The sequence below is a fragment of the Mustela putorius genome, unplaced genomic scaffold, assembly GCF_011764305.1.
Source record: "Mustela putorius furo isolate JIRA1106 unplaced genomic scaffold, ASM1176430v1.1 tig00000196_pilon_pilon_pilon, whole genome shotgun sequence".
NCBI lineage: Eukaryota > Metazoa > Chordata > Mammalia > Carnivora > Mustelidae > Mustela > Mustela putorius.
Window position 1 is genome coordinate 9,601,811 of NW_025421310.1, and position 16,995 is coordinate 9,618,805.

Genomic DNA, 16,995 nt, shown 5'->3' on the forward strand with positions numbered 1-16,995 from the left:
TCTGTTTGAAGTTTACGTGTGTCTGTAGGTCTGTGTCCTCTGTGTGTGCATATCTGAGTTACTTGTGCATGTCTGCTTAAAGTGCCTGTGGCATGTGCGTGTGCATGTGTGCACACTCAAATGTCATTTTCCCAATGACAACATCCGTGGACAACATACTGAAAACTATAATCCATTTCATATTCTCTCTGTATCTTTTTCTTTCATTTTTCTTCAAACTCCTTATCACAAATCAGCCTAAAATATAATCTGCTCAATTATTCTTTGTCTCTCCTGCTGAATCCACCCTGGCTAGAAAAATGCTTGGCATACACTAGGTGATCAATGAATATGTACTTTAAGAATTGTAAGGATAGGGGTGCCTGGGTGGCTCAGTTGGTTAAGCAGCTGCCTTCAGCTCAGGTCATGATCCCAGGGTCCTGGGATCGAGACCCACATCGGGCTCCCTGCTCAGCAGGGACTCTGTTTCTCCCTCTCCCTCTGCCTGTTGCTCCCCCTGTTTGTGCTCTCTCACTCTTTGTCAAATAAATAAATAAATAAAATCTTTTTAAAAAGAAGAGTTGTAAGGATATTGGGATGCCTGGCTGGCTTGGTCGCTGCAGCATGTGACTCTTGATCTTGGAGTGGGTGTTTGAGTGTCATGTTGGGTGCACATATTACTTAATAATGAAATCTTTATTTAAAAAAAGAATTATAAGGATATTTAGGATAATAAAAATAAGATTTCTGGTTGTCCACAGTGAAAAAGTATATATTCTTCAGAACATACCCATCTGGGATTATCTGAGTTTAGCATTTTATTACCTTTGAACCAATTTAAATGCTATAATTTATAGATAATTAGCAATGCAAATAATTCTTGTCCAAAGACATACACATACATTCTGTCTCCTTGGGGAGGGGACCTAAATCCCCCTACCAAGCCACTTTTACATGCATCCACAAATTCATTTCAATATTCCCTTATTCCACATAAATTTGGGCATCTTTAATTTCTGTCTCTTTCCCTTGTTTGTAATGAGTTAAATAAATAAAATGGGGAGTTGCTACTCAGTGGATATGAAGTTTCAGTCCTGCAAGTTGAAAAAGTTCTAGAGATCCTTTGTACAACACAGTACTTACAGTTAACACTGGTGTACACTTAAAAATTTGTTAAGAGGATAGATCTGATGGTATGTGTTTTTTTGCCACAATGAAAAATCTTTAACACATGTTTATTTTATATCTATAAGGGTCATGATATTGCCTTCAGAAAAAAATCTTCCTTTAACAGAATAAACAAACAAATTCATTTGCACCTCTGTGCATGTGTTGACTTTTTGTCTTGTGGTGTGTTCTAGGCATTAGGACCTGGTCCCTGACCCCTTAGCCAAATAAGATGGTTCATGTTACAGCTTGAGTTCATGTTAAAGGATTTTGCTATTTCTGCTTGAACAACTGGGAACTACTGGAGGGTTAGAAGCTGAAAATGACTCTTGGGTTTTTAGAATTCCCTCTGGCTTCTCTATGGAAAACAGATTGGGGATGGGAAGAGAGAGGGTGAGAAGATGAATTTCCTTTACTGTGTATTTATGTTTCCAAGATAGAAAGTGAGTTCTTGGAGGCAAGAATGTGCATTTCTTACAAACAGTGCAGACTTGCTTTGTACACAATAATGACAAATTTCAGAGTAGGTGATAAATACATGTCAAGTGGCAGTATTTACATAAAGGTAAACACACAAATAGCAGAATCTTGCATAAAGTACTGTTTTAATTCTGGTAAAAAAAAAAAAGTTACATATAGATGACTTTTCTCTCCTTGCATCTACTTACTTACAACCAGAAGAAATAGTTTGGAAGACCAGAAGTGACAGGTAAACAAAAATTTGTTTATCTATTTTTCTGTGTAGGGGCTGGGGGAAATCAGCAAAGTGCTTTCCTACTGTGTGGAGGTGGGTTAGGGATGGGGAGAGAATTTGGGAGACAATGGGCACAGTGCTCTCATGCCTGGCCCCTCCCTTTGAGCTCCCGTATCCAAGACTTTCCCTTATCCTAAGAGACAAAGCAGCTCAAAAAATTATTTATTTGAGAGAAAGAGAGCATGGGAGAGGTCTGAGGGAAAAGCAGACTCCCTGCTGAGCAGGAAGCCTGATGTGGGACTTGATTTGGGGATTCCAGGATCATGACCTGAGCCAAGGGCAGTTGCTTAACTAACTAAGCCACCCAGGTACCCCAAAGCAGCTCAAGTTTTTCTCATCCTTCCTTTTCTAGAGGTTTTCAACCTCATCAGGGAAAAGACAAATGAAGTCAGCGTCCTGCAGAATATTGGCTCTGGGGGTGATCAATGGTGAACCCTGTTTTTGTGCTGGGGGAACTCAGATAAAGGGTTCTCTGGGAGGAATCTGATCACTTGGTGTAGTAGATCCTGGAGGGACCATAGGGGAGGGGGCTGGTGGAAGTCAGCCCCCATGCAGGCGATCCTGAGCAGGGAAGGACCAGAAAAGGAGGAACAGAAATGGAGGGATGTTGGATGGCCATGAAGTTCCTGTTTCCAGTCCTATTAACAGGACCCAGTCTTCCTTCCACTTACCAGCTCTGGGGCTAAGGACAGCATGGGCTAGTAACTGCAAGAATCACCTGGGCAGAGGTGGGACCCTTGGAGTGGTTGAGACCACCTATCGGGGGACAGGAAGGGTCTAGACAGAAATGTGAGAAAACATGGAAAGAGGAAAAACCCATCCCAGACTGAAAAAGTGAAAATCAATTCAAATGCAGAAAGAAAGAAAAAAATCTTGAAGTTATTCAGGCTTGGTAGGAAGACAGTTACAAAGTGGAATGGAAACGTTATTTCTCCCAAGGTCTTACAAAAGCTCTAAATGCCATAAGGACCCCCTCTTTGAGTGATCACTACTTTCTTGCCAACAATGTCCCAAGACTGGCCTTGTTATTCCATCTAATTACTGGGGCCACCTATGCCTAAACCTCACCTCAGGACAACACCCAATCCCTGGTTAACAATCCCTCCTTTGTTCAGGGAACAAAGAGCCCAAGTCTGAGGAGGGAAGCACATCCTATGAGGTCCCAGACACCCCTGACCAGCATCACTGACTTAGGATATCACCAGACCCTTTTGTAGGCTCCTCTCACTCTGCACTGGGGGCTGATAAATTGTTGGCATTCTGGGGGCTCTCCATCCACTGACTCTCCAGGAGACATTGACCCCTGGAGAGTCTGGGGGGGGGGGGTGGTCCCGAGAGGGGATTGGTGCTGTCCGTGGTGCTGAAACAGGTCATGCTTTGAGCTCAGGTACCTCCCAGCTCAGCAGCAGGGAGGACCCAGATGCTTATGCCTGGATTTGGGGCCAGGAGGGGAAAAGGGTGGGGATGGATGGAGCCAGAGAAACAATCAGGAGTGGGCAGTGCTGGCCTCCTCTCTCTTCACCTGCCACCCTTCCTGTTCATTCTCAGGCATTGTTCCTCCTGTGGATGAAGGGACTGCCTGTCCCTTCTGTGTGAGCCTTCTTGCTAAGGTCCTCGGCTTACTGGCCTCTTGTACTGCTCCTTTCTTTTTTTTAAAGATTTTGTTTATTTTTTTGAAGGACAGAGATCACAAGTAGTCAGAGAGGCAGGCAGAGAGAGAGGGGGAAGAAGGCTCCCTTCTCAACAGAGACCCTGATGCAGGGCTCAATCCCAGGACCCTGGGACCATGACCTGAAAGGGAGGCAGAGGCTTTAACCCACTGAGCCTTCCAGGCGCCCCTGTACTCCTCCTTTAAATAGCTTACTTCATCACACACACACATACACACACACACACAAATTTCTGAAAGTGAGGAGGCTAGTCTTCACATTTGACAAAAGAGAAAATTTAAGATCAGTTCAGGAATATTAGACAGTATGCCTGGATCCCGTTCTCCCGCTCCAGTGCCTCTGGGCAGGAGAAGATATCTCAAGTCTGATGGAGAAGGTGTTTCTTGGACATGCATTTCTGGCTGCAATTGATCCCCCTTGCTGGGGGCACTGGGCCTGCCTGATTGTTAAAAGGGCTCCCTTCCAACCAGGAGAAAAATGGCCCTACCTAGCTGTCTTCTGTCTCTCAGGATTTGGGAAATGATGGGTCTGAGTGTCTTTCCTCTGTTGGATGGGAGGACTGAGATGCTCTCCTTCTGTGTTAGTACTCTAGCTCTAGGGGCCTAAACCAACTCACTTTCTTCTTACTGCATTCCAGAGTTCTCCTTTGTTTCTTGCACCATTTACAGGGTTTCTAGTTGCAAGTAGAGGGAGGAGCAGGGAACAATGTGTTGATGACAACTTGTTTCGATTCAAAGTCTAACCATCAAATTTTTTTCCTTTAAAAAAGAGTTTTATTTATTTACTTATTTTTTAAAGTTTATTATTTTTTTATTTTTTATTTTTTAAATTTTATTTTATTTTTTCGGTGTTCCAAGATTCATTGTTTATGCACCACACCCAGTGCTCCAAGCAATACATGCCCTCCTTAATACCCACTATAGGCTGACCTAACCCCCAATCCCCTCCCCTCCAAAATCCTGTTTGTTTCTCAGAGCCCACAGTCTCTCATGGTCCATCTAACAATCAACTTTTTATGTTTTCAACAGATGGTTGGCTCATGTTACCCAGCCTGACATTATCATAAACAGAAGTCTGACAGCTGTCCCTCTTAGATGTAGGGAAGGGAGAGTTAGGTCCCAAACATTTTTTTACACCACACCAGCATCTCCCATTTGTTTTTAGGAGTCATTTTATGACTTTATGGCCTTATACTTTATCCCTGTCATGCTTTTGGTGCTACTGGTGGAGGTAGGGCTGTTTTTATTTAAGTTGATTTTTAAATAAAATATTGGCTTTTGAGGAGGAAGATTAAAACTTCCTGCATGCCTCCACCAACCATCTCAAACCTGACATCTATTTTCAAGTTTATTTTGAAGGATAAGAGGGTGCCAGACAGATGAAGATCTGGTGATGGGTCTTCCTGGAAAAAGGATGTGGATGCACAAAGATGGTGAGGAATTCACAAGCAGGGGAGCACTTAGAGAATGGCATGAGGGACTGATGGGTCAGGATATGGAGATGCAGAAGTAGACTGGGTAAAGTTGAAAACAGCCTGGAATAGAGGTTAGACAACCGTGGGTTGTCTGCTTTTGCAAATAAAATTTTGTTGGAACACAGCCACATTAGTTCATTTGTGGAATGGCTATGGCTACATTTGCACTACAAACACAGAGTTGAATAGTTACTAGGGTCCTTACAAACCCTAAAATACTTGCTATCTGGCTCTCTAAAAAAAAAAAAAAAATTCTGACCCTTGACCTGGAATGTCAAATTAGAAGCTTGTAAATTAGTCTTTGGGGCTGAGGAGATGGAGAGGTTTTTTTTTTTTTTTTTTGACAGAGAGAGAGAGAGAGAGAGAGCGATCACAAGTAGGCAGAGAGGCAGGCAGAGAGAGAGGGGGAAGCAGGCTCCCTTCTGGGCAGAGAGCCCGATGTGGGGCTCGATCCCAGGACTCTGGGATCATGACCTGAGCCGAAGGCAGAGGCTTAACCCACTGAGCCACCCAGGCGCCCCGATGGAGAGGTATTTTGACTGGTCAGCCCTGAGTTTTAGGAAATTCTTTAAATGTTAATATGTGATTTTGCTTCTAACAAGACTAGTAGGAGGCAGGCAGGATGGAAAGGGAAGATTCAGGAAGGGAGAGGGGTGATGCTGGAGGCAAAGTCAGGAAAGGGACCCATGGGGAGGGTTTTGTTTTTCTGATAAATATTCAATAATATTTATCATTAAATAATACATCTGGATCTATAGTTTATTTTTTCCAGCTTTATTGAGATATAGTTGACACATAACATTGTGTGGGTTAAATTATACAATGTAATGATTTGATATATGTATACATTACAAAATGATTACAACATGGGAGGGTTTTGAAAGTGAGGCTGACACATTGCTGGTGTCCCAACAGAACACACCCAGCCTAGGTGAGATGCCACCAACACCTTTCTGTTCAAGGGGGAAGGAACTAGTGTGCACCAAACTCTCACAGTGCATCAGGGCCTCTGCTGGGTCTTTTCTTTTCTTTTCTTTTCTTTTAAGATTTTATTTATTTATTTGACAGAGAGAGGTCACAAGTAGGCAGAGAGGCAGGCAGAGAGAGAGAGAGAGGAGGAAGCAGGCTCCCTGCTAAGCAGAGAGCCCGATGCGGGACTCAATCCCAGGACCCTGAGATCATGACCTGAGCCGAAGGCAAGGGCCCAACCCACTGAGCCACCCAGGCGTCCTGCTGGGTTTTTTCTATATGCACTTTTATTTACTCCTTGTGGCAGCCCTGTGAGGTGGGACTTCTTATACCCATTCTGCAAAGCAGGAAATCAAGTCATGAAGCGGTAAAATGGTTTGCCTGATGTCATACTGTTGATAAATGAGAGCATGGATTCCACCCCAGGCCTCTCTGGTTGTAAAGCCTTAGTTTTATAGCAGGAAACTCACATTCAGGAGTTTGTAAACCCATTGCCTATGGGGTTGTTAACTCTCCAAGAATCAGCCTTTGGTTCCCCTTCCTGGAGGGTATGGATGCTCTCTCCAAGACTGATGCACCAGATGGTTCCTCATTGGGTCCTGATCTCTGAGTATTCTGCATAGGTGCCCTTCTCCATTCTGTGAAAGCTAATGGAGGCATAATGCAGGTCTTGCTCCATTTCTGAGGTGGGGGGCACTCCTGCAGAGATTGTGGGGTCAGCAGGGAGGTCTGACTTGGACTTCTGCTGGTAATCCTGTTTAGAGAACAAAGAAGGGGTCAGAGGAAGGTGGGGGTGGGGGTCTGAGGTAGGGTGAGGAGAAGGCAGAGAGGGTCCATGAAGTGAATTTGATTCTGACTGGACATTGTTCTTTGTTCCAATCTTTTATCGAACATTTTTTATATGACAAATCTAACACTATTGGTTGTTTTCAAATTTTACTAAACAGTCACTCAGACCTGTGTGGAAAAGACTATTATTTTACAGAAAGAGAAACCAGTTCTCAGAGAGGTTACACATCTGTGATCATGAACTCAACCCCAGTCTCTCCAGCACAGGATACATGGGAGGGTGTTTACGAAAAGCTCACTTTTCTTCTGGGTGTGTCTTCTTCATTCTCACACTGCTACCACATTCACAACACCTCTGACACCAGATGTGTGGGGTTTTCACCACAAAAAACAATTCTCCAACACTAGCTGGGTGGCCTACAGTTCAACTCAATTCTGATGCTCTCTACCCAAAGATAACACCAAATCCAGAGATTAAAGGCTCAGATTTACAAGGAGCCCCACCCCCACTTCACCTGCTTAGAGGTCCAGGTTGTCACCTGTGTTTGTTACCTGACAGCTCTGACCAACTGGTTATAAATTAGCAATTGTCATGAGCCCCACCTCAGGTTCCATTAATTTTCTAGAGTGGCTCACAGAACTCAGGAAAGCAGTTTACTTACTGTTTACCAGCTTATTATAAAAGAATGTGATAAAAGACACAACACAGATGAACAACCAAATGAAAACGTGCCCAGGGTGAGGTGTGGGGAGAGAGTGGAGGCTTCCACACCCTCTCCAAATACATTCCCGTCATCTCCATGTGTTCACCAACTTGGGAGTTCCTTGAACCCCATACTTTGGGATTTGTATGGAGACTTCATCATGTAGACATGATCAATCACTAATTCCATTTCCAGCCTCTCTCCCCTCTTTGGAGAATGGGGGAGGGGCAGGGATGAAAATTACAAGCCTCTAACCATGGGGTGGTCTTTCTGGTGACCAGTCCAAACAGGAGCCCACCCAGAGTCACCTTGTTAGTACAAAAGACGCTCCTATCAGGGCGCCTGGGTGGCTCAGTGGGTTAAAGCCTCTGCCTTCGTCATGATCCCAGGGTTCTGGGATGGAACCCAGCATCGGGCTCTCTGCTCAGCAGGGAGTCTGCTTCCTCCTCTCTCTCTCTGCCTGCTTCTCAGCCTACTTGTAATCTCTATCAAATAAATAAATAAAATCTTAAAAAAAAAAAGATGCTCCTATCACACAGAAAGTTCCAGGGGATTTTAAAGTATGACCATTTTCTGCTACAGACTAGTTTCTCTCTAGATTTATGGTAATATTTTTCAAAAGTATTTCCACTTTCCATCTTCCCATTTTCTCTTGAACTCAAACCAGTCAAGTAAAATTCCTCTCCCAGGAATCCAGATCTGCTTTTGACAAGAAACAGCTGTGACACACACCATTTGCTAAATTTAAGGTTCATTTCTGAGAACCTATCTTGCTGGACTTATTAGCATTTGAAACAAATAAGCATTCTCTTCTCTCTGAAGCTTCATCTCCCTTTGGCTATCAAGACCCAACCCTACACTCTCCTGGTCATTTCGTTTTTCTCAGTGGTTTTCTTGTAATCTCCACCCTGTATCTCTGTCTCTCGCACTTACTTATACTACTCAGGGTAATCACACTGGAGTCCTCTTTGGGATTTATGAACGTGTATGGACATCCATAACATCTATGACATCTGTAGAGTTATCACTGGCATCTATCACACCCATTAAGTAGAGGCAGTGAACTATCTTTGCTCATATCCCACATACACTCTCTCAATCTATTAGCAAATCCTGATTCATCATTGTTACACACAACTAAGTCCATCTTATGGACTGAACTGTGTCCATATATTGAATTTGTAAGTTGAAGCTCTAACACCTCATGTGACTATTTGGAGATGAGGTCTTTAAAGAGGTAATTAAGTTTTAACAAGGACATTAGGGTAGGACTCAAAATGACTCATGTCCTTATAAGAAGAACAGACAGTGGAGATGTGTGTACACAGAGAAGAGGTCAGGTGAGGATATAGAGAGGAAGCAGACCATTTGCAAGCCAAGGGGAGAGTTTTAGAAGACACCCTGCAGGTACCTTCATCTCAGACCTCCAGCCTTCACAACTGCTTCTGAAAATGTTTCTGTAGTTTAATCCACTCCATCTATAGTATCTTGTTATGGGAACCCTAGCAAACTGACGCAGTCTGCTTTCTCTCTCACCTGGATTATTGGAGTGTCTTCCTTATCTGGTCTCCTCTTTTCTGCCCTAGCCTGCTATAGGCACTCTCAGCAAAGCAGCCAGAGTGATTCCATTAAAATGAACATCAGTTTGGGGAACCCAGCTGACTCAGTTGATAGAACACACAACTCTTGATCCCGGGGTTGTGAGTTCAAGCCCCACATTAGGCATGGAGCTTATTTAAATTAAAAAAAAAATAGCATCAGTTCATGTCTGTGAAATAACAGAAATATAGATAGATAGATAGATAGATATAGATATAAATATAAATATAGATATAGATTCCTGCACAGATTTCCTAAAACCATTATAATTTACTAAGTGAGAAGAGTGCTAGGAGCATCTTCTGTTCTAATGTTCAGAAACAGAGCTCCTAAATCCTTTGGAATTTCTTGGATGACAGCGGCATCTTTTGTCTGAATGACATAAATCTGGGTGGGCTCCTGGATGGGGGCTGGTCACAGAAAGGCCAAGCTGTGGTTAGAAGCTTGGAAGTTTCAGCCCCATGTCCTCATCTTCCAGGAAGGGGAGAAAAGCTGAAAATGGAGGTAATGATCTATCATGTCTATGTGAGGAAGCCTCCATAAAAATCCCCATAGTACAGGGTAGGGGGTGAAGGTTGGGGAGCTTCTGGGTTGGTGAACACATGATGGGGCTAGGAGGGTGGACACACCTGCAAAGGGGATGCAAGCTCCATGCATCTCTTCCATCTGGGTGTTGATCTCTAGCCTTCATCACATCCTTTTATAATAGACCGGCACCCAGTAAGTAAACTACACTCCTGGGTTCTATGGAGGACTGTGACTAATTAAAACTGAGGAAGGGGCTTGTGGGAATTGCTGATTTACAGTCGGTCAGAAGCACAGGTGACAGCCTGGGCTTGGGACTGGCATCTGAAAGGGGGTGGGGCAGCCTTGTGGGGCTGAGCCCGTGAGCTGTGGGATCCAACCTGGCTCCAGATAGATAGTGTCAGAATTGAGTTGAATTGTAGGACACCCAGCTGGTGTCAAAGAGCATTATTTGGTGTGGGGATAACCCACACACATTTAGTGACAGTAAGTGTTGGAAATAGTTCTCTGTGGTTTTCCTTTATATAGTCACCCTTCTCAAAATACATAGGAAATTGTGGAGCATTGCAGCCTCCATGCCTCTCCATCTTCATTTCCTCCTAGCCACCATTACCCTCTGCCCACCCCCACACAGCTCTCCTTAACACACACTGTCCAACTTGCAGTTTCTCCCACACATCAGGCATGCTCCAACCTCAGAACCCTCCAAACCTTGCTTAGATAGAGCCTTGGTGATGGTCTCGGAGCTCACACTACACTCCTTCACTTTGGCTGTGGTGGGTGTTTTCTCAAAGATTCCCTCATTCTGCCATCAAACTCCCCTCCAAAGCATCATGTCCTATCAATTGCTTGCATATTTTTTTGCTCATCTGTTCACTGTTTTCATCACCCCACCCACCCAGTAAATATAAGTCCTTGGCCACAGGGACATTTTCTATTTGTAACATATACATTTATAAAAATATAGATATTACCCAAGCACCAGAACAATCGGCAAGTGGAAGATATATGCGAAAGGAATGAATGCGTGTATGGTTACTGCAGATCATGTGTTCAGAAGCTTCAGTGGTATCCACCTTAATCAGAGATTCATTGACTGATTGATTGATTACTTTTTAAAGGAGGCTCCACACCCAGCATGGAGCCCAGCATGGGGCTTGAACTCATGACCCTGAGATCAAGGCCTGAGCCAAGATCAAGAGTCTGATGTATAACTGACTGAGCCACCAGGCTCCCCCTTAGTCAGAGTTTTAAATAAATAAATGTCCGTCAGAGCTCGGAGATGAGCAGAACCAGGGCAGGATGACACAGACACATGAGAAGGAGCGCACAGCCCAGCAATGATTCTGAGATGCATAGAGATCACTCCGCTTGAAGAGAGTGAGCAGGCCAGTGTCAGGGGTTGAAGCATTGACGGTGACTCTGGTGACTGGGTTTCCTGCCCCAAATGCCAGACCTGTTGTGGAGGAGCTGTGCTTTTCAGACCTGGGCCTGTGGGACAAGGATCTTCACAGAGGAAAGGTGGGAGGGCTGCAGCAGGGTAAGGACTAAGAGGGGAGCCCAGCCCGAAGGGAATGGTTGCATTACTCTGGAATGAGAAGAGCACGGACGTGCTCTGCTGCATTCTTGGTGCATGGAGAGCAAGGCTGGGGCAGCACAGGGTTGGGTCTCTGGCGGGGTGTCAGGGACACAAGTGCCATCAGGGAGGCAGACAGCCAGCAGGAAGAACATGTTTAGGAGTGCATTCACGACGTGTTTCTGAGGCTTTAGCATCTGGGACCTTGTTGACCTTGGGAGAACTGTCCTTGCCAGAACCAGCCAGTCTCTAGAGATGGAGAAGGACCGCTGGCAAGCCTGCCTTTCATGTGCAAACCAATCCGTCCAAAGCTGACATTCTGGGCCCCTCTTCCTTAGCCTAATCACCCCCGGCCAGGCACCAAACAACTCATAACCTGCTGAAATGATTCAAACTAACCAATCCTGAATCTGCTTACCCTGTCTCACCATGCCTTTCCTTTGCAAACCACAATAAAGGCCCTACCCCTGACTCCCTTTGCCCCCTCTGCCTCCTGACCCACCCTAGCCCTGCCCCCATGTGGTGCTGTGTGGAGGGGTGTGCCTCTCTTCCTGAGAACTGTGGGTAACAGAGTGCCTTTTCAGTGGCAGTCAGCTCCTGATCTGTTGGCCTCAGATGCCTGAAGGATAAAACCTACATTTTCAAACAAGCAGGAAGGTGATGAGCTCATTTCTGGGCACGCTAAATGGAGCATGGCTGTGGGCCACCCCGGGAGATGGGGAAGAGAGTCTGCACGCTAGGATGTCCACGTCACTCACCAGGGGAGCTGGCTCTACAACCGGGGGGCTGCCATCCATGCCCACTGCTCTCCGGGATGCTGTCTTCCTGCAGCTCTTCACTCTGATGGAGACACCAGTGTCTCTGACATGGGGTCCCTCTTCTGAGGCAGGTGGAGGGTAGGGCAAGCCTAGGAGCCTTCATATCAAGGCTTTGTAACAAGGTCCCCATGTTCCTAGACTGCTGGGACCGAGCTGGGAACACACTCGTACCTGGCACTCTTTGCCTTTGTTCCAGGACCTCACAACCCCTGCAAGTCCCACTTCTCCCCCCTCCCCCATACCCACCCAGCTCACCCAAAGAAGATAAGGCAGAGGCAGAGAGCAAGCAGCATGGTGATACCAGCTCCCGAAACGGCACCTAGAATCACTCCTGACCAGATCCCCAGTTTCCCTGTAGACAGAGACACCTGGGGTGAAATCCAGTCTTGAGCATGGGCACTCCAGAGAGAGGGAGATAGACGTATGCACAGAGCTCCATGGGATGGAGAAAGTCCCTCCTTCCTTCCAGGGAGGGTGTCTCCACTGGCCCTATCACTCAGGGTCAAAGGTGGTCTTCCGTGCTTCCAGAAGCAGGGGGAGGCAGAGGAGTTCTCAGACCTTCGGGTCTCCTCGTCCTTTCTGGCTGTGCCTCCTGGGAGCCCGACACCCAGAGTGAGGGATGTGTCTCTGGGCATCACCTATCAGCCATTTGGTGGGCACCAAAAGAGTCCTAATGAGGCTCACTGTCCTGGTGAGGGCCAGATGTCATTACCATACCAGTGGGGATAAGGCTGGGCTCAGAGGGCTGAGGAATGACAGTCAGGCAGTAAAACTATTCTGCATGACACTAGATGGATATTATAGTGACTAGATGTCATTATAAATTATCCAATCCATAGAAGGTACAACACCAGGAATGAACCCTGATGTCAACTATGGATTGTTAGTGATAAACGCATGCTCATGTAGGTTTTATTGTAACAAAAATACCCTCTGGTGGGAGTTGACAGTGAAGACGCTATGCATTGGCTTTGGGGGAAAACTCTCTACCTTCAGCTCAATTTCTCCAAGAACCTAAAACTTCCCTTCTAAAAATAAAGCTTACTGATACTTGTGATTTCTCTCTGTCAAATAAATAAATAAAATCTTTAAAAAAAAAAAAAAAAAGGGCGCCTGGGTGGCTCAGTGGGTTGAGCCGCTGCCTTTGGCTCAGGTCATGATCTCAGAGTCCTGGGATCGAGTCCCACATCGGGCTCTCTGCTCAGCGGAGAGCCTGCTTCCCTCTCTCTCTCTCTGCCTGCCTCTCCATCTACTTGTGTTTTCTCTCTGTCAAATAAATAAATAAAATCTTGAAAAAAAATAAAAATAAAAATAAAGCTTACTGAAAAAGCTTCAGTCCTTCAAAGACCAGAGGAAGATAAAGACCATATTCAGGGTGGTGGGGAGAAAACTGCAGGTCACCTAGCAAGACCAGAGTGAGAGGGTATGAAAGAGAGTGCTGAGGGGGTTTCTCATGTCTAACTACAGCCCTCCCTCACCCCCCCACCTGTTGAGTCTCAAGTCCCTCTCTGACTTAACCAGACAGAGACCCTGGACAGTCAATGCCTCATGGATGGGAGGCTCCTTCCTACCTGGGCTGTGTCCCAGGCAGACACCAGTTGTTGGGTTCTGTGTGGCACCTGCAATGGGAAGAACGGATTTCCTCCTTCAGTGAGGTGGGGGCATGTGAGATACATGTAGGTATCTTCTCCTCACCCACAGAAACCACAGAAACACAGGAGGGACAGGGCTTGAATCCTTCTAGGTCTCACACTCAGACAGACCTCCCAGTAAAACTCTGAGACTCCCCAAACTGATCTTCCTGCCCCTCACCCCTTCAGGGACTCAGGCATTCTTGCTCCACACTCACAGGTGACATTGAGCTGGATGGTCCTTTCCACAATCACACCAGCTGCAGGAAAGTACACTTGGCAGGTGAGGTTGGTACCGTGGTCCTGGGGTCGTGGGATGAGGGTGAGCACCGAAGAGAGGTGAGTCCTGGGGCCCAGGGAGGTGAGGGCAGCTGACGTCCAGGAGAAGATGGGCGGCGTGCTCCTCTCACAGGCCCAGGGCACAGAGCAGGTCAGGTCCCTGGGGTGTCCAGACTCCAGGGTCCCCGGGATGAGGATGTCAGGTGTGTGGTTCAGAGCTGTAAGGAGATGGGAATCAGGAGGGTCCGAGTTGAGACCCTGAGAGAAGCCTCAGGCTTTGGTCCAACTCTTGCTTCTGAACCTTGACATGTGTTACCTCTAACCCCTCCCAGGAAGGGGGTGTCCCATCCCAGCTCTGACCCAGGACCCCCATCCTTCCTCTGCAGCCTCTCCTGGAGTCTCCTCCTTACCTGTCACTTGCACAGAGAGCTGGTTCTGTGTGTAACTGTGGCTCACAGAAGACCCTCTCTCCACCCTGAAGAAGTATGTCCCCGAGTCCCTTCTCTGTGCATCTCTGATGTCCAGGGAGCAATTGTTGGCTCGGGGGTCCCCAAGGAGGCGGAATCGGCCCTGGGTCTCCTCCTGCACTTTACGATCTGGGTTGTTTGTGGCCACTGGAGCACCGTGGTGTGCACTGGGCCCTTCCCGGAACCAGTAGCCATGAATAGGGGAAGACTGGGGCCAGTAGTGCCTGGGGTAGAAGCGGCAGAGCACGAAGAGACACAGGCCCTCCTGCACCGTCAGGGATTCCTGCACCTGCAGCTGGTATCTTGAGTACTGAGCCAGGGACCCTGTGGAGAATCGAGGGTCAGCAGCAGCCGCCACCCACCTGGCCCCCTCCCCTCGGCCCACTTTACCTGTCCAGAGCAGGGGTAGAAGCAACAGCAGCGGCAGCAGCATCTTTGAGATGGAGGGTGTGTGGGCCTCCTGTGGGTGAGGGAGAAGAGAAAGACAGCGGGAGGGAGGCTGAGGGGGACCCACGGGAAGCTGGGGAGGAGCACAGGGCCTCGTGGTTCACAGAAGAGGAACTACAGCTCAGAGCTCTCTCTGCTTTCTACCCAGAGCCGGCCACACCCTTGGCTGGACACAAGGGAGACCCACGCGGGGAGGAGAGAGCAGGAGCAGGCCCATGTCCTGCCCCTCATCTCAGCACTTTCTTCTGGCACCAGAACCTGGCCAGGACCTCTGAGGACACATGAAGCCTGGGACACAGTGAGTCTCCTAAGGTCTCTTCCACCTGAGGGGCTTGTCTGAGAAGCACCGTGTACACCAGGGAGCTAGTCAATTCCTGGCTAGACCTGGAGGGTCACAGTCTCATCTTGATCCTTGGGTGTTCTGTCCTGCAAGGTGGAGGATTCTATAGGTCTGTGTGAGCCATTGGGGCAGAAGAGAAGAGATCCTGGGTGAAGAGAAGACAGCAGCCACTCATACATTCATTCATTCATTCTCCATGAGCTTAGTGAACATCTGTGTTGGGGGAACTGGAGACGAGACTGCTGGACCTGGCCTGGTCCATCCTGTAATGCAGTCCCTACCCAGGGAGCCACTTCCTCCGTAGACACACTGGACTTTGTCTTTGTCCCTGTGAGGTTCACAGCTGGTCTTTTTTTAAATGTGTCTGCTAATGAACCATGGAATACTACCTCAAAAACTAATGATGTCCTGTATGGTGACTAACATCACATAATATAAATAAACAAACAAATAAATAAATAAATATGTCTGCTGATCCACTGGATATTTTCTAAATATACAGTATTGGGTCCTTTTTTCTTTCCCTTCTACTATGCTGATTCATGAAGTTTCAATGGCATTCCAAAATGAGAACTATGTGGGATCTTCATGTAAATGAGAAGGGAGAACAGTGTTCATGAGTCATGGGAAAAATCTTTTCTATGAATGCTGTCTATACAGTGGTGCGTGGACTGAAGCAGGTTTTTTAGTTCCTCATCAACTCCTGTGATGTAAAAAATCAGCTTCTCAAGGTGAAATGTGGCTCAAAGCACATATTACAGCAGAAAACATAAGTGGAACAAATATACAACTGCAATTAAAATCATAGGTGCTGGGGCGCCTGGGTGGATCAGTGGGTTGAGCCTCTGCCTTCAGCTCAGGTCATGATCCCAGGGTCCTGGGATCGAGACCCACATCGGGCTCTCTGCTCAGCAGGGAGCCTGCTTCCTCCCCCTTCTCTCCCTCTGCCTGCTTCTCTGCCTACTTGCGATCTCTGTGTGTCAAATAAATAAGTAAAATTTAAAAAAAAAATCACAGGTGCTACCTATGTTATTTTCTATCTCTGTGGAGTATGCATTGGGCATATCATTGATGTCTATCTACACAATATAACATGATATATAATTCATTTGTATCATACAGTTGTAAAATGTCGCAAACGCAGTGGTATGTAAAGTATGTTCTTTAAACATTACTCACATGGAGCTATTTTGCACCTCATCTGATAAATGAGGAATTGAGTCTCCAATAAGTGAAATCACACCTTATTCTAGGTTATCAAAATGTACAGTTGTGGCACATAACAGAAAACCCAAAGTGATTGCTTTACAGTTAACAGAGGTATACCATTTTCATGGACTGGAAGGTTCTGTGAGTTCTCATGGTGTTTCCTCAATGTACTTTGTACTTTTTACAAGATAAAATGTACCCTCCTAAAATGTGCATCTCTAGGACTTATGAAAAATGTATACCTCCACAATGGAGAATTAGAACAAAAATACCATTCCCCATGGGATTCCTGGAACCTCAGCCCCAGGTAAACATGGATATAGTCTCTGTCATGGTGAATTAATTTGACCTATTTGAGAATTTCCTAGAAATGTATGCATTTGCGTGTTCTGTATTCTCTCACTTAGCATACTGCTTTTGAAATGGAACCAAGTTGTGTTTGTAGTTCATTATATATGATTACTAAGTATTATGCCATGATATGAGTGTACTATAGCCTCTTATTTATTCACCAAATTATAGAGAGTTGGGATTTTCAAGTTTTGGCTATATGAAAGTGAAACTTCTTATGGACATATTTCCATTCTCTTGAGTATAT

The 16,995-nt window shown here is 46.1% G+C and overlaps 1 protein-coding gene across 4 annotated transcripts; it reads right to left on the minus strand.

Moving 5' to 3' along the window:
- Positions 1-6,200: 6,200 nt before the first annotated feature.
- Positions 6,201-14,906, minus strand: LOC101684861 (myeloid cell surface antigen CD33). 4 transcript variants are annotated; one of them, XM_013064123.2, is made up of 8 exons: positions 14,792-14,906; positions 14,345-14,725; positions 13,874-14,152; positions 13,596-13,643; positions 13,347-13,425; positions 12,280-12,376; positions 11,965-12,046; positions 6,201-6,767 (listed from the first exon to the last, which is right to left on the minus strand). In XM_013064123.2, the coding sequence occupies exons 1-8, from the start codon at positions 14,832-14,834 to the stop codon at positions 6,730-6,732; spliced, it is 1,047 nt and encodes a 348-aa protein (XP_012919577.1). In that variant the 5' UTR covers positions 14,835-14,906; the 3' UTR covers positions 6,201-6,729. The 4 variants fall into 4 exon arrangements, with proteins under 4 accessions (XP_012919577.1, XP_004767204.2, XP_012919576.1 ...); XM_004767147.3 differs by lacking the exon at positions 13,347-13,425 and having other exon boundaries at positions 14,792-14,903; XM_013064122.2 differs by lacking the exon at positions 12,280-12,376 and having other exon boundaries at positions 14,792-14,903.
- Positions 14,907-16,995: the final 2,089 nt, after the last annotated feature.

Bases quoted from the DNA above. Each gene is read 5' to 3' on its own strand.
- LOC101684861 (XM_004767147.3), bottom strand. From the start codon at position 14,834: ATGCTGCTGCCGCTGCTGTTGCTTCTACCCCTGCTCTGGACAG. The intron at 14,726-14,791 runs GTAAAGTGGGCC...GATTCTCCACAG, and splicing joins TCTACCCCTGCTCTGGACAG to GGTCCCTGGCTCAGTACTCA. The intron at 12,047-12,279 runs GTGAGCTGGGTG...TGTCTCCATCAG, and splicing joins CTCTGCCTTATCTTCTTTGG to AGTGAAGAGCTGCAGGAAGA.